At 52.7% G+C, this 25,579-nt stretch overlaps 2 protein-coding genes and 2 long non-coding RNA genes across 9 annotated transcripts; 2 read left to right on the forward strand and 2 right to left on the reverse strand.

Moving 5' to 3' along the window:
• Positions 1–158: 158 nt before the first annotated feature.
• LOC102686515 (organic solute transporter subunit alpha) lies at positions 159–8,547 on the reverse strand. Of its 2 annotated transcripts, XM_069185072.1 has the most exons (8): positions 7,804–8,547; positions 6,732–6,842; positions 5,741–5,892; positions 5,405–5,478; positions 4,906–5,061; positions 3,973–4,084; positions 2,213–2,465; positions 159–1,151 (listed from the first exon to the last, which is right to left on the reverse strand). In XM_069185072.1, the coding sequence occupies exons 2-8, from the start codon at positions 6,796–6,798 to the stop codon at positions 736–738; spliced, it is 1,230 nt and encodes a 409-aa protein (XP_069041173.1). In that variant the 5' UTR covers positions 6,799–6,842; positions 7,804–8,547; the 3' UTR covers positions 159–735. The 2 variants fall into 2 exon arrangements, with proteins under 2 accessions (XP_069041173.1, XP_069041178.1); XM_069185077.1 differs by lacking the exons at positions 5,741–5,892; positions 7,804–8,547 and having other exon boundaries at positions 6,732–6,811.
• Positions 8,548–9,431: 884 nt separating this feature from the next.
• LOC138225305 (uncharacterized) lies at positions 9,432–11,556 on the forward strand. Its single transcript, XR_011183839.1, has 4 exons — positions 9,432–9,510; positions 10,427–10,458; positions 10,633–10,702; positions 11,181–11,556. It is a non-coding gene; the product is annotated as an uncharacterized lncRNA (long non-coding RNA).
• A 134-nt stretch (positions 11,557–11,690) lies between these two features.
• LOC102684972 (porcupine O-acyltransferase) lies at positions 11,691–22,716 on the reverse strand. Of its 5 annotated transcripts, none has more exons than XM_015341358.2 (15): positions 22,585–22,716; positions 19,888–20,040; positions 19,059–19,251; positions 18,697–18,740; positions 17,992–18,173; positions 17,730–17,860; positions 17,014–17,031; positions 16,534–16,548; positions 15,874–15,999; positions 15,092–15,192; positions 14,415–14,491; positions 14,142–14,205; positions 13,704–13,789; positions 13,185–13,295; positions 11,691–13,080 (listed from the first exon to the last, which is right to left on the reverse strand). In XM_015341358.2, the coding sequence occupies exons 2-15, from the start codon at positions 20,021–20,023 to the stop codon at positions 12,979–12,981; spliced, it is 1,386 nt and encodes a 461-aa protein (XP_015196844.1). In that variant the 5' UTR covers positions 20,024–20,040; positions 22,585–22,716; the 3' UTR covers positions 11,691–12,978. The 5 variants fall into 5 exon arrangements, with proteins under 5 accessions (XP_015196844.1, XP_015196837.1, XP_069041193.1 ...); XM_015341351.2 differs by having other exon boundaries at positions 17,014–17,034; XM_069185092.1 differs by lacking the exon at positions 22,585–22,716 and adding an exon at positions 21,906–21,991 and having other exon boundaries at positions 17,014–17,034.
• A 14-nt stretch (positions 22,717–22,730) lies between these two features.
• LOC138225309 (uncharacterized) lies at positions 22,731–24,925 on the forward strand. The gene is made up of 2 exons (XR_011183841.1): positions 22,731–22,873; positions 23,252–24,925. It is a non-coding gene; the product is annotated as an uncharacterized lncRNA (long non-coding RNA).
• Positions 24,926–25,579: the final 654 nt, after the last annotated feature.

The raw sequence follows: 25,579 nt of genomic DNA on the forward strand, positions 1-25,579 counted from the left end.
GCCAGAGTGTGATGCTGACATCACCTCCACCTCCAGTGTTGGATGGTTGAGAAAAATGAAAATGGTGGCCCATTCCCCATGGGCCCTGATGGCCTGAAAAGGGATTGACCTACTAGATCATAAACAAAGCTATTTTTCAAATACTCACAAAATTCTAATAACATTATGTAATTATTTTAATGTAGCTTTTAATGCAATTAATACACCCATGGCGACTCATGGTGGAAATCGAAACAAAACATGTGCATCGAAATACGAGCAGAACTTGAATACGGCCCTTGTTGGTCCACTGGAGATCAGCTTGTTCAGCTTGCTGCCAGAGCAAGGGGCTCCAGAGGAGTCAGGACAGCAGAGTTCTGGGGTGCCTGTGCTGTCCCAGAGTTCTGGGGTGCCTGTGCTGTCCCAGTGTCTTGGGGTGACTGCACTGTCCCAGTGTCTTGAGGTGCCTGTGCTGTCCCAGAGTTCTGGGGTGCCTGTGCTGTCCCAGTGTCTTGGGGTGACTGCACTGTCCCAGTGTCTTGTGGTGCCTGTGCTGTCCCAGAGTCCTGGGGTGCCTGTGCTGTCCCAGTGTCTTGGGGTGACTGCACTGTCCCAGTGTCTTGTGGTGCCTGTGCTGTCCCAGTGTATTGGGGTGACTGCACTGTCCCAGTGTCTTGGGGTGCCTGCGCTGTCCCAGTGTCTTGTGGTGCCTGTGCTGTCCCAGAGTCCTGGGGTGCCTGGCTATGAGGAAGACTCCTACACCACTGTGGCCTCACTGGCCCCGCTGTGATTAATCTGTGCTGTGACAGTCATGGCACACAGCTCTGTGGAAGGGCTCCCCGCCGGCTCTTTGGAGGTCCTCAGCTCTGGTGGGGGGGGGAAGGGGAAGCCGTCCAGGGGGCCGTGCTCGATGCGGCACAGGCTGTCCTCGCTGTCGCTGCTGTAGGCGGGATTACAGCCCCCCCCTGCCCCACCTGGCCAGGTCTCTTCCGTGGTCACAGACACATGAGGCCACTCCCCCTCCGTCTGCACCGCCTTCTCGACCCGCCCCCCCGCCGTCCCCGCCTCCTCGGACATGCCCAGTTCGGGGCAGGGCTCCAACTTGCAGAAGGAGTGGCGCGCGAACAGGCCGATGCAGAACATCTCCACGATGACGCTGTAGTGGTAGATCACTGCAAGGAACAGAGACACCAGATCAGCATCCAGCTCTGTCACAGCGTCCAGCCCTGTCACAGTGTCCAGCTCTGTCAGAGTCTCCAGCCCTGTCACAGCGTCCAGCCCTGTCACCAGCGTCCAGCCCTGTCACAGTGTCCAGCTCTGTCACAGTCTCCAGCCCTGTCACAGCGTCCAGCCCTGTCACCAGCGTCCAGCCCTGTCACAGTGTCCAGCTCTGTCACAGTCTCCAGCCCTGTCACAGCGTCCAGCCCTGTCACCAGCGTCCAGCCCTGTCACAGCGTCCAGCTCTGTCAGAGTCTCCAGACCTGTCACAGCGTCCAGCCCTGTCACCAGCGTCCAGCCCTGTCACAGTCTCCAGCTCTGTCACCACTCACACTCACAGTGTCACTGCTGTCACCAGATGGCCCATTCTGAGAACTTTATTACAGTCCACAGATGCAATGAGCAGCTCCAGAAAGTGTTTCTCTCCTGCTACCAGCTGTGATGTGTGCAGTGTGATGGAAAAACACAACGATTAAACACAGCATCTCCTTGTGCAGCACTGTTCTCTAAGAGCAGGCGAGGAGATACTCCGCTCTCGGCAGTATTGCCTCAGTATGGACCCGCTCTGAGGTCAGTGACGGAGTCTGCGCACCGGCAGCACTGTGCACTGTTCCTCACACTGAGCAGACCGACTCCTCGCTGTGATGTTTGTCTCCTTTTGGGAAAGATGGGAGATAATCTCATGTAGTGGGAAGACGGCACTGTGCTATAGGGGCTGCAGGATCTTCTTGTTCAAATTTCACTGCAGCTCCCTGTTCGTTAATCACCTAAATGAAGCAGTATTTTGGCTAAGATGACCAGACCTGAGCTGTTTGACGCAGATCTGGGTTAAAGACAGCTGCAGGCCCGGCAGCCCAGGACCAGGGCCAGTGACAGTGGTCCCACTGTGCCCCCAGCCCAAGGACAGCCAGAGCTGCAGTGCAGGAGTGGGCTGGACGGCTCTGGGCCAGGGGTCTCACACCAGCTCAGGCCCTCAGCACCCCTGCCTCCCACCCAGCAGCCCCCCAGGACGTACGCTGGGAGCGCATGAGGTCGGAGAACGGGGGCGTGCAGGGGATGACCCTCAGCGCCCCCATGGTCTCCAGGATGCTGCTCTGCAGGCCGCAGAGCACCAGGACGACGATGATGCAGACGAACTTGGCGCGCAGCCCGTATCCATGCAGGGCCCTCTTGGTGGCCTTGTAGAAGAGCAGGTAGCCGTAGAAGGAGAGGAAGGTGGACACTCCGATGATGACGTTGATGTAGGAGTTGGGGTTGACATAGTCCACCTGAGCAGGGGCGAGAGAGAGACTGTCAGACTAGAGGAGGGCGTCCCGTGCGGATCTGCGGAGAGCAGCCAGGGAGCAAACTCCAGCTCACGGCTGGCCAGCTCCTTCCTGACGCCACGGCCCTGCGCCCACAGGATCGCGCTCCGCTTTCTCTCCTTCCACTCGCGACCGCTGTATCACGGTCACCATCCTCTCCTCCAGGGGGCGCTCCAACCTCCTCATGTTAGTCCTTTTAGTTAGAGTTTAGCTTTGGTTTCCCTCTTTAAGTTGACTCCTTTCTGCCTTCGGGGCTCAGCTCTGGAACACGGTAGCCCGATGGCCGCCTACCGCCGGGCTTCGGGAGGAAGCCTGAGGGCACAGGCCTGTTCATGCTCCCCGACCCACTGAGCCCGGGGCTTGGAAGAGAGCCCTGTACTTCCTGGATTCTCGTCTCATCATTGTGCTCCTGTTTGTCTGCGTCTCCTGATGGATCTCCTGGCAATGGACTTATGGACTGCTTCCTGACTCCCCTTTGAACCTCCTTGGAAATGTTTGCCTTCGGATATTCCCCGCACTCCTGCACGAACTTCCCTACTTCACTGTGAGCACCAGTAAACCCCTTGTGTCTTCCCTGAACCCTATGTTCCTCTTTCCGGATTTTTTGCCTTGCACTGGGTCTAAACATCACCCTCCCCGGGAGACAGGCCCGGCTTCCGTGACGCTCGGGACTGGGCTGCGCTCCTGACGGAGAATCCTGAGCTGGCTCTCTGGGTGAATTCTTGAATCAGTTATTTTTCACTGGACTGATTCCAGTCCACATGCAGCGATATTTTTTTGTATCATGGTGACCAAAATATATTCTAAATCAGGCCTCACCATCCCTTGATTTAAATACCTAACATTTAACTGCATTTCCTAGCTTTCCTTCACCTTTCCGTTGTTTTTCCATAGTGCCAGGGGATCATGCGCCCCCGAGGGGTGAGGGACATGCCAGATTTCTTAGAGAGTAAATGATCAAAAACACATGGATTTGTAATTTTACTGTGAAATCAAAATACATGTAAAATTCTGTCTCTTGCTGTGTAAAATTATGATCTTTGGTTTACAGACCCGAACTACTTCCGTGACTTCTGATCAGGGGTGTGAGAGCAGAGTGGGAGGGGCTCTTCTGCAGGCGGCAGGAAAGCTGCTGGTCTACAAGAGGCAACTCATGATGCAACAGCATGAACCCCTCAGTCCTCCTCACCTGTGCAGGTGCAGTTACCCCAGTGTAATTTAGATAATTAATACATCGGGAAGAGCAGATGTCCTGCTACAGACCTGTGTGGCTCTCCACTGTTCACATCAACCCAGCCTGAGCACTGATTCCTTCACGAGGCAGGTCTCCAATCAAACACATGCATTTCCTCGAGCCTGTACCGCCTGCACTTCACAGCTTCACGGGTGTGTTACTGGCCCCGCCAGCGGACAGCCAAGCAGCCCCCCGCACTGCGGCGCCCGAGACACAGAGGCGGCTGTCTGGACTCACGTCTCCATAGTCGTACTTCTCGTCCGTCCAGAGCACCAGCGTGACGAAGAAGAGGATGGAGCGCACCACGGAGAGCTGCAGCACCGCAGCCGTCATCCAGCCCAGGCTGGACCTGCGGACCAGAGCCGGAGTGGGATCAGCTGCGGGAGAGGCCCTGCCTGGGCCAGGCCGGCAGCACCTCCCCCCCTGCAGCTGGACACCGCTCACCCCGCTGTGGGAGGGACAAGCGGCCGACACTCCCGGATAAAAGCAGGAGACTGAACAACTCAAAAGAGCTTTCAAAGTGTTAAACTACATTCACATTCTAAATCCAGCTGCCATATCACCCTGCAGCTCACGGCTCACAGCTGGCAGCCCACTGGAGCCCAGCAGGTGTGAGCCTGGTCAGTACCTGGATGGGAGACTCCTGGGAAAACTAAGGGTGCTGCTGGAAGAGGTGTTAGTGGGGCCAGCAGGGGGCGCTCACCGTGAGGTCAGTGTGGGCCCTAATGCCCCACTATAGTGATGGGGACACTATACTGCAAAAAGGCTCTGTCCTTTGGATGAGACATAGAATTGAGGTCCTGACTGTCTGTGGTCATTAAAAATCTAGGATGTTTCTCAAAAAGAGTAGGGGTGTTAATTAATTACTATGTTTTAAATTTACTTGAAAGCAACAGCATCTGTGGCTCCACCAGTAAAGGGGACTGCTCAGAGATCAGAGCGTCTTCGCGTGAAACCTGCTGTTGGGCTGGAGCTTCCTCACGGGGTTCTGATGGTCAGACGACCCCCTGGGAACCAGCTGAGATCGTGAAGAATTCATCCACTGCTATGTCAGAGCAATGAAGCCTAAACAACAATGAAACAGAACTCCAGTTCCCTTGAGCGAGGTTGTTCACTATCAGCACGTCTGCAGCACAGCTCACAGGGACGACCTCCTGAGCCGCAGAGTACCTGTTGATGGAGATCAGGGGCAGGCAGCAGCAGCAGCAGCAGGGGAAGGGGTCTGGAGACACCTGCTGGCCCTCCAGCACCTCAAGCATCCTGGCTTTGCCTCCAAAGAAGTCTGTGATCAGACCCATGAACTTCAGCAGCGTGATGGAGTGGTACCTGCAGAGACAGAGGCCGGAGACATCCGTGCCATCGACACATTTCAGCGCCAGCCATCGGCAGAAAATCTATCATCCACACGCCTCCCCAGCCTGGCCATCATCGCCAGCTTGAGTTTGTTTTAGAAAAATAAGAATTGGAAAGAGTGGAAGAACGCATACTCTAAAACACAGGAAATGCTGAGCAGGCTCTGAGATGCCTCACTGAAGTGTGGAAAACTATTTATTCCACTGAGCATCCTGAAGCATTCCCGGCCACAGACTTCGGGATAGCTTCCCATAAAGTGTCTGAAACCAGTAGGTAGACAAGAGAGCCAGAGTAAAACAGGGGGACGGGTACTTACAGGGAGGCAATGAAATTGCAGAGTGATGAGGATCGAGGCACATAGAGAGCGATGATGGACGTCATTCCGAACACCTGAGAGAGACACAGAGAGGTGCTGGGGGTGGGGACACTGTTCAGTCTGTGCTAATAATGTCTTTTCTACTTTTTTTAATCCTATTCACTGGCGTTGTGTAAAATCTGATTCTGCTGGCTGCCTCTGTCTGGATTTCTCCCAGGCCAGCTCTCTGCTTCTCTCGATGCTCACAGCATTATGCCTGCAGATGAGCAGCATGCAGAGGAAACAGTTGTGGGTGGTCAGTGCACAGAGGGAGGAGGTGTCAGCTGAGGGAATTACCGGGTACATGCCCAAGATCCAGAGGTAGAGGCGTCTGCGCTTGGAAGACACCACGTGTCTCAGAAAGAAGCCCATCTCTTCCAGGAACAGGGCCCACAGGATGAGAGCCAGGGCAGCAGGAATGAGGAACAGCCACAGCTCATTCTTGATCACTGCAGACAAGCACCGAGAGTCAGAGAGGACAGCAGTGCCCTCAAGCACACCAGGAGTCTCGCGGGTGGCTCGGCTGCACAAACACTGACTGCAGGACATGGAAAATGTTAGGATTTAGGAGAGAAAAGGATATGGAAGAACTGTACCTTGCAGAAGTATTCATCTGTATCACCTGCATCCACTTGAACTGCAAATGATTTATACACCTTCTAGTGAGAAGCTTTAATAAAAACTTGAATGCTCAACCTGCTCACTGTTATGGGTGAAAACAGTTGAATGCAATCAAACCCGGCACAGTTCTGCTCTAATGTGTGCACATCACTGCAGAGGGGTGAACACTGTGAGTGTGGAAATGGTCCAGAGATCCACTCCTGTTAAACTTCATCAGGCAGGAGCCACTGGAGAGAGATCTCGTCTCTCAGTACATGGTCTGTGTCTTCAGGTGATTAAAAATATTATTTTCTAATTGCAGAGTGACGAGGATTGAGGCACATAGAGAAATGATAGACGTAATTCTGAACAACCTGAGAGAGACACTTTTTTCAAAACAATCATGTGCATGCTGTATAGTTTCAGAGTCCTCTAATTCTCTCTAAATTTAAGCTTTACTGAATGGTTTGGCTATAGACCCATCATGAGGCTTGTCAACTTCATGGGATTAAAAACATAAATAACAATGTTTTATTTTTCGTGTAATATTCCTTTCTATTCTTCAAAAAATCTGGAAAACCTTAAACAAAGTATCCAAATGAAAAACATTAACTACATGGTGTTTGTAACCATACTGATATTTTCCTGCCTGGAGATTTTAACAGCTCCTTCTCGGCCACATGCTCACCTCTGAAGAACTCTGACGACAGTGCGATCTCGGGCTTTATCCCACTGCAGTTGTCTCCCCTCCTCATCCTTCTCTGTCACAGTGTCTCCGTAGAGGAAGAGCCAGTCTCTCCTGTCAGTGATGTAGAGGAAGAGCCAGTCTCACCTGTCAGTGACGTAGAGGAAGAGCCAGTCTCACCTGTCAGTGAAGTAGAGGAAGAGCCAGTCTCACCTGTCAGTGACGTAGAGGAAGAGCCAGTCTCACCTGTCAGTGACGTAGAGGAAGAGCCAGTCTAACCTGTCAGTGACGTAGAGGAAGAGCCAGTCTCCCTCCGTTTATCTCTAATGCCACTAACACATCCTTCATAGTCTTGTCACTTCCACAATTTATTAGATTAATGTATTTTTCATGCTAATTCAGGGTTTCAAGCTTGGTACAGTACTTCACTACACTTCTGTGAAGGCCGAAGAAGGGGTTTATTTATAAGCCTGTGTAATGTGTGCATTCTGTACCTGATCCGACTTGCAAACCTTAGCACCTTGTACACCTAAGTACATTTAAAACTGAGAACAGGAGGTACTTCTGGCTTCTTTCAAGAACCGAATGGATGAGATTTTCAGTTCAATTAACTACTACCAACCAGAAGGGCTCAATGTCCTCATGTTTGTTGTAACGTCTCTACTGTTCTGACTAACTACAGCACACAAACCACACCCAGACAGAGCAGCTGCGCATGTCCTGGTCGTTACAGTGCATTCGGCAGTGTCCACAGCACGCAGACCAGCCAGCCAAGACTTCCCAACAGCAGAGGAAAAGGATGTCTGGAGGTCACACAGCACCGTCGGTGAGGACAGGAGAATAGCACTGGAGCACAGAGCACCACCTTCCCTTGACACACTCTGAATCACCAGCCTGTTCATTAATACGCAGCTGACTTTCCATCCCAGCACAAAACCTCTCCCTTCCGCCTCTGACTCTTCACCGCTGCCGATCGCAGGAAAGTCCCAGAGGGACGCTGGGCTCCAGCGGAGCCACACGTCAGGCGCTTTATGAAAGCAGAGGGGCACTGCTGACCATCTCACCCTGTTCCTACCTGCACTGCCCCGAGCTCAGCTGAGGTCTCTTCAGTCTGCTGGCTTCACCCTGCAGTCTGAGAGAGACAGAGCGCGGTCCGGTCAGCTCCTTCCTCCCACAGGGTCCTGTTGTCTGAATGACACCTCGCTTACACGCAGATTAATAATTGACTCGATCCGGGTAGGGAGCTAAGTCCATCCTCACACACCCTGTTTCGAAGGGGAATGGAAACCAGAGCCTGAGATGTGACGACAATCATTCCCCACTATCGCCTTTTTATAGACATGTGTAGTAAAACGAATAATCAAATAAAATTTAAAAAGATTGAGATAAAATTGAAGACTGGACAAATGCCGGGCGGTTGATGTTTGGTGCAGACAAGGGAAGGGTCTTGTGTGCAAATGGCAAAAACAGAACGAGGAGGGAAGGCTGCTTCTGAAAACCACTTTGGTGTTTATATTGGCACATCATTCACATCTTCTAGACAGTGGGAGATCTTGCTGAATGCAGAGTGTTGAAATGGGATGTGTGGCGTTAAGGGTTCATTGTGGAGGTGAAGCCCCTATGTAAGGGTGACGCGTTGCCTTGACAGCCACAGCTGTGGGAGCTGTTTAAGAGCGCACTGAACACTTCTGAGCAGGACTCTGGTCCTGAACCCCCACAAGGGGAGAAGATTACAGCGACAGGCGTGGAGGGGAGTGTGGAGAAGGAGTATAAGGCTGTCTTTTTCTCCTCTCCTGTCCCGCCATGTCTCCTGACCGGGGCAGCTGAGTTTTTAGGCCTCGCTCTCTTCATGCTCTTCCGAGTGGGTGCTGGGAGATCTCTGGCCTGGGAGCTGGGAACCGAGCAGCGTGAGCCCGAGACGCCCTGACGTCTCCCGGCTTTCCTGGGCAAAGGGCCCGGAGTGAAGCATGATGGGAACAGGGCTCTGCAGGTTGAGCTCTGTGCTCTGAAGCTCACGCAGCTCCACTAGATTCTTTGCCTTCACTGAGTTTATTAGGTGAAACAAACAATATCTCAAGTGACGTCTGACAGCGGTCTTCCCAGATGTTTAAAATATTGCAATTCGTTTGGTGCCCAGCAGAGAAGCACGGAAAGTTCATAGCAGACCCACCGACACCGATTCTGCTTTCTAAACAAATTGAATTTAACAGAAACTAACAAATAGTATTGCTTTAAAAACAGAATCGCTTTCCTGCTGATTTTGCTGTGAAATGATGTTCCGCCCGTCTGTTGCGCTCGGAGGAAAGATGCTTAAACACGGAGGAGCGAATCGGTTTGCAGCTCAGTGCTGTCGCTTCTGCTGGATCGCTCCGATCGGGAAGATGCTGGAAACATCGTGCCAGGTCATGAGCGCTGGAGCTGTACAGCACACCACTCCTGCTGTGCGCTCCATGTCTTTTTAAAGAGTTTATGAAAAGCACCGCTGAAAGAGGCGGTGGTTTCAGGGAGGCGCCGTGTCCTGTTGTTCCTGAGCACAATGGCGGGATTAACGGCTGTTCAGCGAGCGCCAGCCGGGTTCGCCTGAGCTCAGCAAACCGCCGCGGCTCACGCTGACAGCGCTCTTTGCTTGTTCCAGCGGCTCTTTCCCGAAGGGGCCCGGTGACGCTCGCATTCAGTAGTCCGGCCCATAAATTCGGGCTCTGGCTGGTGGTCCGCACTCTATTCCCCAGGAAAAAAAGGACGCAAGGACTTTGGAGAACAGCCAAAATGCCTGGAGCGAAAGGTAAAGTACAGCAAGTGCTTCTTCGAGCTTCTTCTTGTGTCTCTCTTCTGCAGTCGCCTTCTGATAACCGACAGTGATGAACCCCATCTTCCTCAGATCTTCCTTATCCTCTAAAATAACCCTGACCTGAAACAACCTGTTTCACCCAGAGCTCAGACACCCAGGCTGTAGGCGTTTCCTAACGTCACTTAGAGTGGAAAATGCATTTCGGATCTGCTCAACAAGCCTAGAAGATGTGGGACAGAATTGGAGTTCAAAGTATCAGGTTGACTGGACCACAGATGTAGCTTCTGATTTGCCCTGCATTTGAACAGTCTCGTGTCTTTTGCCTGTAGGCTCAGGGTAACCCAGCCAGTCCAGTCCTGGTGCTGGAAGGGCACAGTATCTGCTGGTTATCATCTCAACTCATCTTCAACAGTGTAAATCAGCTCATTGCTGTCTTAACTGGACTGATTTATCAACTTCAGGGTCTAAATGGGCTCTTGGGGTCCTGCTGCTTGAAAGAGACCTGGAGAAGCTGCAGTCACAGCCCCGAAAGTAATTCTTTCAGTGAAAGTAAGTCTTTCATTGAACTAATAATGAGCAAACAGGCCAGACAGGCTGAATGACCTCCTCTCGTTGGGAACTGCTTCCGTTATGAACAGTGACGAGAAAACACAGGCAGAGCTTAGAAAGTCTGGCTACACTACGTCCATCTTCATAAAGAGCCAACTAAATACTCCTGTGCGGGAAAGAGTGAGAGTGCGCTCGACTCCTGCTGGACAGGGGAGGACTGGACAGTCCACCTCGAGGTCATCGGCTGCCGTTACAATATGGAAGCCATAACGCAAGAGGCAGTACTCTCCCCAGAGCTCGTGTGTAGTTTATTATCCCTGAAAGCAGCGCAAACACCTCCCATCTTCTGTTTCTCTTTCAGGTAACAAGTCGGACAAGAAGTCCACCACTAAGGTAGGCTCCCCATTTCACTTACCGCTCGGAAGGGTGGTCCTGAGTGGGACCTGGGTGGAGACTGAGAGCCAGTGCTGTAGGGGAGCAGGAGGCAGCGTCCTGCCCTCTGTACACCGTCATACACAAACCAGCGCCCATTCACCCGGCAAAACCCCTTCTCTCCCTCTCCTGCAGCAACCTCAGAGCCCCAAGGACCAGCCGAAGAAAGGTGATCAGAAAGGAGATGATAGCAAAAAGCAAGGAGGTAAGAGCCGAGAGCGAGGCAGGGCGAGCACAGGGGGGCGACATCACTCCATCGGCTGCTCGTGAAACAGACAGCCCCCCCCATCACAGCCTCGGGGGCCCCCGGTGGCTTCTGCTCCTCACTGAGGTCTGAAGAGGCGGCTCTTTTGGTCCCAAGCCGGGCTCCTGCCCTGCGACAGGCCGCTGGCGTGACGCTACCCGGTACCTGGGACTTTCCTGGCCTGGCTGGTCCGCGTCCTGCAGCTGTGGAGTGGCCTCTCGTCTCCTACAGTCCAGCTGGGAATGACCAGAGCCCTGCTGCGGTATCGTGGCTCAGTCCAGCAGGTCACGGAAGACACGAAGGTTTAATTTCAGCCCACAGGGGTGTCCCGCTGAAACTGCCAGATCAGCTGTCACGTCATCCTTACCGCCGCGCAGCACCACACTGGCCCTGCTGCCTCCCTGTCCACGACAGACGTCTCTCTGCCTTTCCCTTGCAGGACAGCCGAAGGCAGAGAAGCAGTAACTTTCAGGCGTTTGTGAAGATGGCTCTGGAGACGCTGCTGGGGTCCTGTCGTCGCAGACGTGGAGGCGCCCGGGGGAGGCAAGGCGGCCAATAGCCCACCCCCCCCCCCCAGACCCCTGACCGATCGACGTGCTCCACCCCACCCCCGACGGCTGCCATGGGCCCATGTTTCTGTCAATCAATGAGCACCACTTCAGCCCCTGCCTGCTGCCCAGGTGCTCTCATCAGTTACCCTGCATGAAATGCAGCGAACCAGTAGACTCCAGCTTCCTTCCTGCTGCCTGACCCCGCCCCCTCTGTATCTCATTTGACTGTCCCCGCCCCCACTGTGAATAAACACTCATGCAGCACCCTGTCTTCTTGGCTCTTGGTTTTCCTACTTGAAGAAGATCAGTTCAGACAAAATCCAGCTGGAGGGATAAAACCCTCTTCACTGCAGGCTGGCCATGAAACACATTGTTAGACAAAACAACAGAAAAACGTGTTAAACCAACTGACATACTGTAGAAGGTTTAATAGAAAATTAATAAAAGCAAACATGTATATGACATTTCAAGGGATAAGTGTTTGGCAGAAGCAATGTACAGGAGATGTTTGTTAAAACAAGCAGGAATTATGGCACAATGAAGCCAAGTATACTGGGGTGGTGCTGTACACTCATGGCCAAAAAGAAGACTGGAGAAGCACTCCATTCCTGTGAACTGTTGTATCTGTTTGAGGAACAAGCTGCCTTCCATAGTCAAGATGCACGTGATCTCCTCGCGACAGCGCGAGGCTCCAGGAGAAGAGGCCCAGCTGCAGACTGGAGACTCTGGAGGCGTCTGAAACCGCCCAGCTTGAGAGTCGAGCAGAGCAGGGCCAGCACGTTCCAGCCCAGACACGGGTCAGGGATGACGGAGTGACAGGACGCAGGCCCTGTCTCTCATCACCCTCCTGAAGTCTCCGGCTTGCAGCTCCCTTGTCAAAGAAAAGGTCAGGCGCCCAAACACTGCAGCTGTTCTTTAAAAATGTTGTGGCTTTTGGGAAATGCTAACAGATGTCAGGCCATGGGACTGAAGCAGAAAGCAAACAATGAGTGAACGGAGGCCCAGGCATCAACACACAGACAGGCTGGTCTCCCGCAGGGCTCAGAGCTTGTTCTTCAGCACACTGCCATCGCTCTGGTGCCAGACCCCAGTCCCGAGGGCCAGGGGCGTCTTCCTTCCAGCGGCCCAGCTCTCGCCCTGCTCTGGAATGGGTACACTGGCCCCCCACACTTCAGGGTTTCTGAAAAACGGCCATGTTCTTGCAGGCTCAATGTGCTCTACTTAAACACTGTGTTCGCAAAGGACAGGCCAGGACAGGGCTCTGGAACTGTGTGCACTTCCTGACGTCCAGGGTTTCCTGAAATCCAAAGGAGGTGCTCCAAGGGAAGGAACAGAAGTGACTGAAGCCAGAATCCCAAACTCTCCAAAGATGAATGTAGAGATACCTCCAAATATTGCCCCAGTGGGATTCATACGTTTGACTTCTCGAACATGTTGAACGCTATAATGACTAACCCCATTATTCTGGACAGAGGACAGACAGGGGGCGCTGTCGCTGCACCCTGAGCAGCAGACACAGAGGAGCACAGTAAAACAACAGGGAGTGCTTTCTCAGACCCAGACCACCACAGGGAAAGGAGGCAGCCGGGCGTCTTTAAACTGGGCAGAACGAGGACAACGGCCCGGCCTTCATGAATGATGGCTTTCTTATTGCTCTTATTGTCTCTGCCCTTCCACTCCTCCTGCTCAGCGAATCAGACGGTAGAACACCCAGCAGCCGAAGGTCACCCAGTGGCTCGCCCAGCTCAGCTCTGACCACTTCTGAATGGTGTGATTGGCCACATATCCCTGTGGGGGACAGAGACCGAGAGAAGGATCAGGCCCCGGCGCTGAGCCCCGCCCCCTCACCTCACAGACGACACACAGAGGCCGGAGCGAGGAAGAGCTCTTACCTCTTCCGAGTCGATGTTGTCCACATCGGAGTCGAAGAGGGAGCCCAGGTAGGCCAGGTGGAAGATGGACATGGCGCTGAAGCCCATATTGATGGCGTACACCCACAGGCTCTGCGGGGGACAGAAGAGGCGTGCTGATGACCTCTATGGGCTCCTCACTTGTTCCCAGTTTACCTGCCATGAAGGCTGCGGTGGCTGCTAATGTCCGTGTGCATGGCCTTCTAGAGAAGCAGGAGGAGCTGAGGCCTGAAATCAGTTCATTGTCGGTCGACTGCTCTGCCACACTGTTTCATACAAACTACCTGCATGAGCCGAGCTACCAGGCCAGCAGCAGCACAGGGAAACAATTCAGCAACAACTGCTCAAACCAGCTTAACAAATATGGACCTCAAATCTCCAGGCCATGTAAGGATAGAGAGTGTTTGGCACACTTGGAAAGCTCATGGAACCCTGCGGCTCCGAATCTCATCGCCTGGCCTGCCGAGTCTTTCTGGTAGCAGACGGGTCCCACTGGATTACCTGCTTGTGCTGGTGGCCACAGTCTGGTGGGCAGCGCCTGGACAAGATGCACGCGTGGAAGATAGCAGCCAACCTCTTGCGCAGAACTGAACAAGGACAGAGGAGGAAACAGCACTGGAGACCCCGAGTTTCACAGCAGGACAGCGCCACCCGCTCCTCCCCCCGTTTTAACACTGAAGGACCTGAAGAGCACAATCCTGCTCAAGATGCCCATCAGGGTCCCGGGGGTCATCCAGCTGTTCCATCAAGGAGCCCAGGACACGGACGGCTTGGTTCTTTCAGACTCCCCGAGTGGAGAAGAGTCTCCTGCTCTGGACTGGAGCCTGTGACCCCAGGAACAGCCCCGCGAGGGGATGACGTCGGCATCTCCTACAGGTTATCAACCCCTGAATCGGGACCCCCGAGTCGGAGGAGGGCGGCGGGGCTGGAGACCCTTACCATGTTCCACGTAGGTGATGAAGCCCAGAGACAGCAGCACAGCGCCCAGGTGGAAGCTCAGGCCCTGCAAGAGAGATTTTCAACACGGTTTTGCCCCTTGTTCAAAAGGGGACAAAAACAACAAACCCCACACAGAGAAGAGGAAACTCACAATCCAGACAGGTGCACACATAGGGGCCTGCGATCCAATCTACACGGTACAGAGTACCCCTGGCACCAAGGTCACAGCGACACGCAGCCCCAAGACATGACACGTGATGACATCATACTCACGTGCAGCAGGGCACTGGCAGTGTAGGTGACCAGGATGGCAGGAAAGGTGCCAAGCCTCAGCGCACTTTTGAAAACATCTGTGTGAAGGACAACAGAGGAACACCTGAGCAACATCTTGCTCCTGCAACCCCAACACACCCACACACACCCAATCTTCACCAGCGCCGACCAACGCGCACACACACACATCCCCACCCTCCCAGCACAGACCAGCGCACACAAACACTCCCCCTCGCCAGCACACACACACACACACACACATACACCCACCCCCCCTCGTCAGCACACACACACCCTCACCCTCCCAGCACAGACCAGCACCAGCCCTGCTTCTTCTGGGAAAAAGGTCCTATAAACACAATTACTGAGCACACTTTCTTTTTATCTGGATAGACAATAAAAATCTGAATCTAGAAAGCTAATAAGCATTTTTATGCTTCACTGACAGAACTCCAGATGCAGGTTGACTGGGGAGGTTGAGCACTATAAGACGTGCAGGGGCTCAAATCCCACCCTGAGCAGCTGAGATCATCAGTGGAAATCAAGGCTCACAAGACACTGCTGCCAGCCGAGCCATGAGCTCGTTTGGGATTATCACCTAAAACCCGGGGTCTAAGCAAGGACAAGCACATGCTGATTCTGAACAGGAAGCTCTTGCACCCAGAGGCAGCACTTACACGTGTTGAGCCAGCGAGACATGGGCAGGTTCCAAGAGGTCACGACCTCCACCATGGACCTGGGCAGCTCCACATTCAAAGGCCTGGTTACGGTCAGGTCCCTGGAACAGGAACAGGAGCACAACTTCAACTCGTTAGTGGCTCAGAACCTATCTGGGACTTGCCTTGGCGTTCTGCACTGTTAATTAAAAAACAGTATGACAAGTGTTTGAGCTATCTGGTAATAATCATCTCAGACAGAGCAGAACCTGGCAGCATTCATGGATCGTGAATTCGGTTCATCCTCTCAGGAAACACACTGACAGATGCACCCGCTGTGAACTGACCACTGGAGGACATACACTCTCACAGACGCACAGCCCACACGCCCGCTGTGAACTGACCACTGGAGGACATACACTCTCACAGACACACAGGCCACACGCCCGCTGTGAACTGACCACTGGAGGACATACACTCTCACAGACACACAGGCCACACGCCCGCTGTGAACTGACCACTGGAGGACATACACTCTCACAGACCCACAGCCCACACGCCTGCTGTGAACTGACCACTGGAGGACATACACTCTCACAGACCCACACCCCACACGCCCGCTGTGAACTGACCACTGGAGGACATACACTCTCACAGACTCACACCCCACACGCCCGCTGTGAACTGACCACTGGAGGAAATACACACTCACAGACGCACAGCCCACACGCCCGCTGTGAACTGACCACTGGAGGACATACACTCTCACAGACACACAGCCCACACGCCCGCTGTGAACTGACCACTGGATGTTGTCCTTGTTGTCGGTGAAGCCGGCTCCAGCCAGGCTGGTGGTAGTCTCGCTCAGGTAGCCCACAAAGTAGTTGCTGAAGTGGAAGGACAGGGCGTTCTCGTAGGCGCGGAGCCACCTGTGACGGGCAGAGCACAGTGACCTCAGAGGGGCTGTACAGCTCAGCCCCACTGGCTCCCGGCCGCTGCTCTAGAACCTGCAGGCTCTCCCCCACTTCCAGGTCCTTCACCCCTCGTTCTCGGACTGAATGAATCCCAGAAATCAGGTCGGCTCAGTTCCTGACCAGCTCCCAGCACCTGCGCAGGCCCCACCTGTGACCCCTCAGCTCTCAGGTCCACTTTACTGTACTGGCATCTGTAATTGATCTGACCTGCAAATCACCTGGACTCACTGTGAACTGGTTTCTTTCAAGCAACAGGTAGACAAGATCACTGGATCAATAAGCTACTAACTGCCAAACAGGACAGATAGCCAAATGCTCTTCTGTCCTGAGAGCGTGCAAGTGTTAAGACTTCACCCTGTTGTTCCAGCTCGTTCTGGTCTCAGCACATGTTATCAATTACTGCTGGACCTCTGTGTTGTCACGGGGAAGGCCCTCACGCACGTGAGCCCATCGCCTACCCCTGCGGGACACGACCGGCTGCCAGCTTACCTCGCAAGGGCTCCTCTGAGGCGCAGAGAGGAGAGAAAAGAAGGAAAAGACAAGAAACAGGGAAAGAGTCAGCAGATGCCCAGCGGCATCTTAGAAGATCTGGCTGTTCAGGAGATGCTGGTGGTACTACAGTGACAGACCTGCAGCGGCTACGGTTATTCTCTTAAAGACCCTGCTAGCTGACCCCTGAGCTGGACATCAGGCGCGATATTAAAGCAGACTCCTGTGGAGTCTCCTGTGAAGTGGGAGAGTCTCAAAGTCAAAGCTGTGACAGCAGGAGTTTTCTCCGACTCCACAGGACCTCCGACTGACCCCCGGAGACAGATTCCAGATCGCAGACGTGTGGAATACAGATTTCGGAAGTGAATTAAGGGGACTTAGCAAAATTAAAATCTCTACAGCAAGTAAGTTTTCCTAAACTTCAACTACCGACAAACCTTGACTTCATCTACTAAAGCGACATTCTGACCGCCTGTTTACCTGGCTTTCCGTTTCTTTCTGCTGCGGGGAAGCAAGGAGAGAAGAAACAGAAAGAGATGCAGAGATTAGACAAGAAACCACAGAGTGGGCGCTGGAGACCAGGCCTCTCCAGCATGAGGAAAACGCTGCTTTTATTTTAACCACACTGGAGGTGCACATGAAGAACGGGGGCAGTTGGGAAAGATCTGAGCTGTAATTTGAAGGAAACTCCAGAGCGTACAGCTGTAGCTAATTATAGTCCCCGCTGACAGCTGATAACTATGTGGAAGTGCAATTTAAAACAAGAGCAGGAGGCACTACGTTATCCAAAGGGTTGTGGGGGTGTGGAGCTAGCAGCCAAGACATGCTGTCGAAGCCAATACCCTGGTTTCTTTCACGAATCCTGGGATCAAACACTACCTAACAGGCCAGGTGGACCGAATGGCTCCTCTCATGAATACAGCACTCCTCTGTTCTGCTAGAAGAGAGAATGCATGCACTCTCGGTTCTTTATCAGCATGAATAACAGTCTAGGTGCAGAAGACAAAGCTCAGATCTGTAAACCATGATGGTGCTGCTTGAACACACAGCTGCTGCTGCTGCTCCACTGGGATCGTGCCTCTTGTTCATGAGGAGAACCTGCTTCAGGGGGAGCTCGGATCGGCCCGGCCCGTCAGCTTGGGCTTGGACCGGGCCGGTAGTTCTGGCCACCAGGGAGAGGCAGGGGGTGGACTCACTTGCGCAGCATGCGGTCTCCGTAGATGGGGATGAAGTAGGGGAAGAGATAGGGAGCGATGCAGTTGGAGATGATCAGGCAGACCTGACACTTGATCCAGCTGAGACAGACTTTCGTGAACCAGGCCAAGCTCTGTGGGAGAGAGAAACACAGGGAATCAAACACGGACATTACAACACAGTCCTGGAGCGACAGAAACTAGCAGAGGTCAAAAGCAGAAATCATCCCACTAAACTCAAGCAGTGTCGTCCAATATGACTCACCAGCCGCTGGCTCTCGATGGCCTCCTTGTAGCTGTTGAAGCTGATCCAGGGCCCAAAGATGACTGTTCCCACGAAGTAGATGTAGCCCATGAACTCCACGGGTGAGGGCACGGCGGGCACCGTGCCATGGTCCAGGTCGAAGGCCAGGGAGATGGCTTTCATGGCCACCACCATCTGGGAGCCTGCAGAGCCAAACATGGGGTCATGACCTCCACTGAACCCACAGCTGCACACAGACCCCCTGGCCTGGCAGGGCTGGAGGGGTCACCACACGGGGTCGTGACCTCCGCCTAACCCACAGCCGCACACAGACCCCCCTGCCCTGGCAGTGCTGGAGGGGTCACCACACGGGGTCGTGACCTCGGCTGAACCCACACACACAGGCCCGGTATCAAGAACTGCAGAGACAAGTCAGATCCGAACCCTGATCCACCCTGAGGTGCGGCAGGGAGACAGATGGACGAGGACAGGACCTGACCTGCTCCGGTCATCACTGCACACGCTGGGGATCAGAGCCACACAGACACACTGGCCAGGGGTAACGCCCAGATCTCCCCCAGTCACCCGGCGCATTTCCGTCTCTCTGGAGCGCCCCACCCTCACCCCCACACCCAGGGAGCGCCCCGGGACACAGGCGGAGCAAGACCTCCACCAGGGAGGACGTGAGGGCTGCAGACTGAGATCAACAAAACAGACCAGATTCACCTCTCATCTTATGCCAGGTAGCTGTGTCCATCATGTGCAATTCTCTGGAAGAAAATCAGAAGGAACCGTAATTAGTGATCACCATTAAAACGTTCTGACTGAGTGTGTGAACAGGCTCTGCACACGCGTTAGACCTTTCGTCTCCTCAGAACCGAATCTCTTCAGAGCGACTGGCTAGGATTTATATCAGCTTGACACCCCAAGAAGGCTCAACAGCTGGAACACTGTGTTTCCTTTCTTCTCTTTGGAATAAACCTTGACTTGTTCCTTTATATTTGCTTTGCTGACTAATTAAAAAAATCCTGAGAGGAGGGGGTGGGGGGGACCACCACACTCGATAAACCCCTGGCCCAGGGCCGTACCCCATCAGCAGGTAGATGAGGATGGTGACGGAGAGGAAGGAGCCGCGGTTGCCGGAGTGTCGGCACAGGAACAGGATGAGGTAGCAGAGGAGGCTGAGCAGGACCACCCAGACCATGTGGAGCTCGAAGAACAGGTACAGGGAGTAGAAGCCCCCCGCCACCGTGCTCAGGTGCTTCAGGTAGGACGGAGGGCCTGGGGAGACAGAACCAGACAGACGGGCAGGAGCCTCAGAGCGGATCTGCTGGCCCAGCCTGCAGACCCCTCAGACTGGACACGAACCTCCGGATCAGAGCATCCCAGAGGGACGCTGCTCCTAGAGGAACACAGCGCGGTCCAGTGTGTGTCTGCACACCGAGAGGCAGGAGGCTACTCCATAGAGACTGACCCCTCCTGACACACAGCTGACCATCACTTCTCACCCAGTCTCTCCCAGTGACTAACCCCTCCTGACACACAGCTGACCATCACTCCCACTCACCCAGTCTCTCCCAGTGACTGACCCCTCCTGACACACAGCTGACCATCACTTCTCACCCAGTCTCTCCCAGTGACTGACCCCTCCTGACACACAGCTGACCATCACTTCTCACCCAGTCTCTCCCAGTGACTGACCCCTCCTGACACACAGCTGACCATCACTCCCACTCACCCAGTCTCTCCCAGTGACTGACCCCTCCTGACACACAGCTGACCATCACTCCCACTCACCCAGTCTCTCCCAGTGACTGACTCCTCCTGACACACAGCTGACCATCACTCCTCACTCACCCAGTCTCTCCCAGTGACTGACCCCTCCTGACACACAGCTGACCATCACTCCTCACTCACCCAGTCTCCAGAAGAGGCGGCACACCAGGCAGATGACCAGCAGCTGCCACACCTGCTCCAGCCCCTGCTGGGCAGTGGGCAGCAGGCATCCCTCTGCCAGCTCCTGGAAGAACTCCTGTCTGCTGAACGCAGGCATGGCGACGGCCCGTCTCCCTGGCAACACAGCAACACACAGCACAGCGTCACAGAACCTCCTCTCTGCTCGCCTGCGTGCTCCCAGTCACTGTGGCTTCAACACCACGGCACATTCTTACTGGTGGAAAGCCATTTCCCAGTATTTCCCACTGGTGCCTCACTGTTCATTCTCAAGAAACCTGCTGGGTTGAATTTGTTTCGAACACTTGTCTGAGTATCTTTAGTCTTCTCTGTTCAAGACTAAAGAGACTCAGTTCCTTTAGCCTGTCAGTGTGGGACACTCCCTTAATCCCAGGAATGCATATGGTTGATCTTCTCAGAACAAAATTTAATTTAATCTAATTTCATACCGACACCAAAGTTATCCTGCAGCTAGGATCACACCTTCCCCCTTCTCTTAACGACAGACTACTATTCTACTAAATTTTCTCCATTCATTGGAAATTTCATTTCACACCTCTCTACACCTATTCTGACCTCACACCTCTTGATTGGCCTCTCTCTCTGTCCCCTGCTCCCACCTCTCACTCCTCCTCCCTCCCAACCTTTGTTCTCCCACTACTTTACCTTTGCCTACTGCCCTGTCTCTCTCACACCTGAAGAAGGCTCCACGGCCGAAACGTTGTGTTTTCTCTCTTCTTTTTTTCAGCATGGAATAAACCTATTACTTTTTCCTTTGCAGCCTACGCATGCTGACACAGCTACCCACCTAAAAATTTTATTTGCTACTTCTACATTGTTTTCTAATCATAGTATTTTGGTGTGACCAGCAAACTAAACAATTTCACAAACAATACCAGAATTTAAATTATATTAACATAAATCAGGCAAAGCCATAGTCCTACTGATCCCTGTGGATTTCAGTTCCCAGATCAGAGGTGTTTCAGTTCCGCCTGCCTGTATTTTAGAAACTGCGGAGAGAGCACAGACCCTTGTAAACCGGCCCATCCTGGCAGTGCAGAACTGCGTGTATTTTATTTCCTCTCCATGAAAAGCTCCAGGAATTTGACTCCCTCAGGCAGAAGCAGGGCTCCCTCTCACAAACAGAGCATCTTTCAGCCAGTCCCAACTGGGCTGCACTACCTTCACTTGAATTCTCATTTGGAAACATCTTCCTCCCCGAGTCTGAGATGTGCAGCTTGTGGGGTCAGTCTGTGCCTCTGAGGAGGATCAGGGCGACAGGGGGGCAGGGGGACAGGGGGGCAGGCAGTGTCACACGACTCCACACCAGTGCACAGGCCTCCACCAGGGCATCCTGGGAAGGGGACTTCCAGTTTTCATGTTTAAGAAGGCTGTTATTATTCACCCACACTGTCTGTAACTGCATCAGCAGGGGGGGCGGAGCCTATCCCAGCAAGCACCAGGGGCGAGGCAGGGCAAACCCTGGGTGGGACACCAGTCCATCACAGGACACACACCCACACACCAGGGCCAGGTAACCTACCAGCAGGTCTCTGGACTCTGAACAAGGGGAGAATATACAAGCTTCCTGTAGACAGCACTGTGGGTCCGGAACTGGACCCAGGTCCCCAGCACCACAAGGCAGCAATGCTCACCAGTGTGCAAGTGTAAACCCAATTAATAAAGAACCACTTATCAGAAGAGTCCAAGGAAACTGTCCCCGTACTGCACCAGAGGCTCATTCAATGCCGACCCGGAAATGTACACCTCTGTCAGCCTTCATGGCGGCGGAACAGCGCCACACTGCGGAGGACTCGGAGCACACAGGCGGCCAGGCGTCCGCACGACGCACAGATGTATTCAAGGGGGGGATTTAACGGGATGTAATCTACCTATTGGTCAGTCACTACGAGAAAATGAAATATCAGTAGTATTGTTGTGGCTCTGAACGTCTTAGTGAGTGAAGCAGGAAAGTAACCTACTGGCAGAAAGAGAGGCGTCTCTTCTGAAGCTTTGCAATCGCAGCCCGGCGCTTGAAGTTCTCCTGACTGCAGCGGTGGAGAGCTGTCGAGCCAGGAAACACGCAACGATGAGATCTATCGTAGCGCGGCCTGCAGGTAGACGGGCTCGCTGCCTTTAATCCGGCAAACCAGCACTTCGTTCCGAACCAAGTGTCGGGAATGCAGTTATCCAGGCAGCCGGTCTGTTACAGACCTGTGCACTAACCCAGCGGCAGCGCATCACTTGTCCTGGGGCCGCAAACCCAGAGAAATGGTCAGACACGCGCTACTGTCCGTCAAGCACGTTCACGTTAATCCGACACGGATTAAATTGGGAAGATGTAAAATCGGTCGTGTTATCGCAACGGTAAAAACCCATTCGACCTACTTCTGCAAATGAGCAACGCAAACCGCATGAATGTATAATGGTCCTGTGCCCTGCGCTCCTCACTAGGAAAGACGGATTTTCCGAATTTGGCAGAGAGTGTTAACAAACCGCTTCACTGCACAGTCAGTGCGGCAGAAGACAGACCGCAGTCCGGGTGCCCACTGCTGTGATCCAGTTTTCCCAAATCAAACACCCGCATTCCTCAAATCCCTGCCGTATCCGCACAATGGACACCAGGTCCCGCAGCGCTGCGGGCGGCGCCTCAGATCTTACCCAGGCGTGCGGTCAGTGCGGGTGCGGCCGGCGGACCTCCGGGTCTCTGTCTGCTCCGGACGAGCCTAATTCCCGATTCACATTGTTGTGAGCCGCGGCTCGGCGGCTCCAGCCATTCCTGCACAGTGGGATCAATGGGCGACGTGGCCTCCAATCAGCGGCGCCGGTGCCGAAGGTCAGCCAATAGCGGAGAGAGCTGTGGGGCGGCAGCCAATCGGGACCCAGGAACCAGAGCGGTGGCCAATCGAAAATCAGGAAAGGAGCAGAAGGGTGCAACCTACCTGACCAGGTCAGCCAATCAGCGCCGCAAAGCGAAAAGCAGAAGGAATGCGAAAACTAGCTCCGTCTCCCACAGGCTGGACAACCTCCTTCGCTAGTTTAATCTGCCATGAGCTGTGTTTTTTAATATCTAAAGTACAGTATATCAGTGTTGGTTAGCCGTGACATCTACAGAACCTCTTGATCTACAATCTGCATCTACAGAACAGGAGGCTCTTCTTTACACAAAGGGCTGTGGGGGTCTGGAACAAGCTGAAGCACTTTCTTTCAAGAAACAGCTGGATGAGATCCTTGGTTCAATTAACTCTGCATGAATTCGTTTGTATTTTAATTTGCATTAATTATGAACTGCAGTGTGATGGGACAAATGACCACCTTTCATTTGTAGGTTTTTGATGTCCAGCCCTTGTCCTGGAGGACCGGTGTCTCTGCAGGTACTCTACTCCTCCTCAGCCTTTACCAGCCAGAAGTTTCAAAGTGTTCGACACACAGCGGGCGGCCCAGGGAAGCAGCAGTATTGGGAACAAGGTGTATTATACACTGTGTGGTAAGAGAAGGAGAGATGCCCTGCACAGCATTCCCCAGTTATCTGTGGACAATTAACTCCCGCACACTGTCCCTCGATTGTCAGGGCACGTGGAAAAAGGCATTATGGGACACTGCTTGTGAACAGCTGAGCTGCCTGACCGTTTCTTCCCTTTCGGGACTCCTGACGTGAGCTGGGCAAGATGCGAGTGGTCAGCACTGATGTCTCACTGCGCCGGGGCCCTGGGTTCCATTCCTGGGGTGCTGTCTGCGTGGAGTTTGCATGCTCTCCCCGTGTTTGTGTGGGTTTCCTCTGAGTGCTCTGGTTTCCTCCCACAGTCCCCAAACATGCTTGTAGGACAACTGGTTTCCTTGAAATTGTCGCCGGTGAGAGTCTGTGCGTGTTTGTGTCTGGACGGGTGTCCTGTCCAGGGTGTATCCTGCCTTGTGCCTGTTGCTTACTGGGATAGGCTCCAGCTCCCCAGGACCCTATTCTGGATAAAGGATGTTTAGGAAATGGGTGGATGGAAGAAGGGTTCAGTGGTCATTCAGAGTCAGGCTTCTGTTTCTGCTTCGCACGTGTCCTCAGCACCGTGAAGAAAAGGTATAAGAATAGTGCCAGTCTGGGGCCCTGTAGTCACGTGTGTCACTAGCAGTTTCACAGGTCTGGGATCCTTCGTCCCACACAGGCAGTTAGAATCACCAGAACCACCAGCGCAGGACACAGGCAGGTTCTGGGCTCAGGTGGATCCAGAAGAGAGGAGTCTTAGTTTCTTCTGAAGATGGCGAACACATCTACATCCAGTAGATGGATGCCGTTCCTTCAGCAAATCACCCCTACTGGCTACTTGGACATACAGTTTTCACTGTATTCGGCATACTGCACTGCTTGGACATAATGTCTTGCATACACCCTGGACACATCGCATTTCTATTTATATAAGAGTGTTTGGGGTTCGACGGGAAATAATGCTCCTCTTTTACCGTGCTGTAATCGAGAGCATTATCAGGTATGGTATTACAGTGCTGTTTGGTCATCTATCAGTTCATTTAAAATCGCAAATTACCGCCTCTTCCAGACGGATTTGAAGGTCATGGGAGTGAAACAGCACCCCTCCCTGCAGACAACCTGTGAAAAATCCCTGATCAAACAGGCAGGAAAAATGATATCAGATCCTTCCCACATCCTCAACTCTGAATATCAACTTCTTCCTTCTGGCAAACGTTTTGGGGTTCCTAAATGTGTGTCAAACAGATACAGACATTCCTGTGTTCCACTATCCATTAAAGCTGTCAAAGCAAATATCAAGGATAAACACAATTTTGACTCTTTCAACCCACTTGAGTGCGATAAGTTTTGTGATGTGTTATAAATGTTACATGTTGTTATGTGTTATACTGTACATGAGCAATAGAGTGATGTGCAATGTTTTTCTTTTCTTCTTTTTTTTGGTTACATTCTATTTAAATGTACAGGAGTGCTGGGTGTCCATAAAAACTTTCCCTTAGGGGACGATAAAATCTTATCTTATATTGAGCTCTGTCTGAGTTTATTTTATTTGATTTCTACTGCACTATTATGTATTATGTAAAAATAGAGGACAGCTTATTCCAATGAAAAACAATTCTAAAGACCGACATAGGATATGTACACTCTCTCTCTATGGCCTCCATAGGGTCCATACTATCACGATTGTTACAGCAAGAATCTTTGCAATATAAAGCATATGTTTGAAATTATGGTCTTTAGCGGTGGTAGCAAAAAAAATCTTAATCACCTTAAAAAAAAATGAAAACCAAGAATGGAAAAGATAAATTAACATTACAGAACAGCCAAAAAGTGAAATGTGAAAAACAATACAGATCTTTTTATTGTGTTATTTTGTTCTGATCTGAGTAAAATACCGGAGGCCTGCCTGAGGAATGTCACTAGTGTCTCAGGACAATACACCAGACAGCCAGGAACTGGGAACAGGACACAGCCCCGAGGAATCTGTGAACAGCACTGTCTTGTGCATTCATCCTCCCGAAGAGCTTGGATGACACCTATGTATTTGAAATACAGAAAAGCAAGAAATCATCACCATGCAAAAACCAGAGTGGAAGTGCAATAGAAACAAAGGCGACTCAGTTAAGTTAGCAATTTAACACAATGCAGGTATGTGTGAGGCGAACCTGAGAACGACTGCAC

The sequence above is a fragment of the Lepisosteus oculatus genome, chromosome 2, assembly GCF_040954835.1.
Source record: "Lepisosteus oculatus isolate fLepOcu1 chromosome 2, fLepOcu1.hap2, whole genome shotgun sequence".
NCBI lineage: Eukaryota > Metazoa > Chordata > Actinopteri > Semionotiformes > Lepisosteidae > Lepisosteus > Lepisosteus oculatus.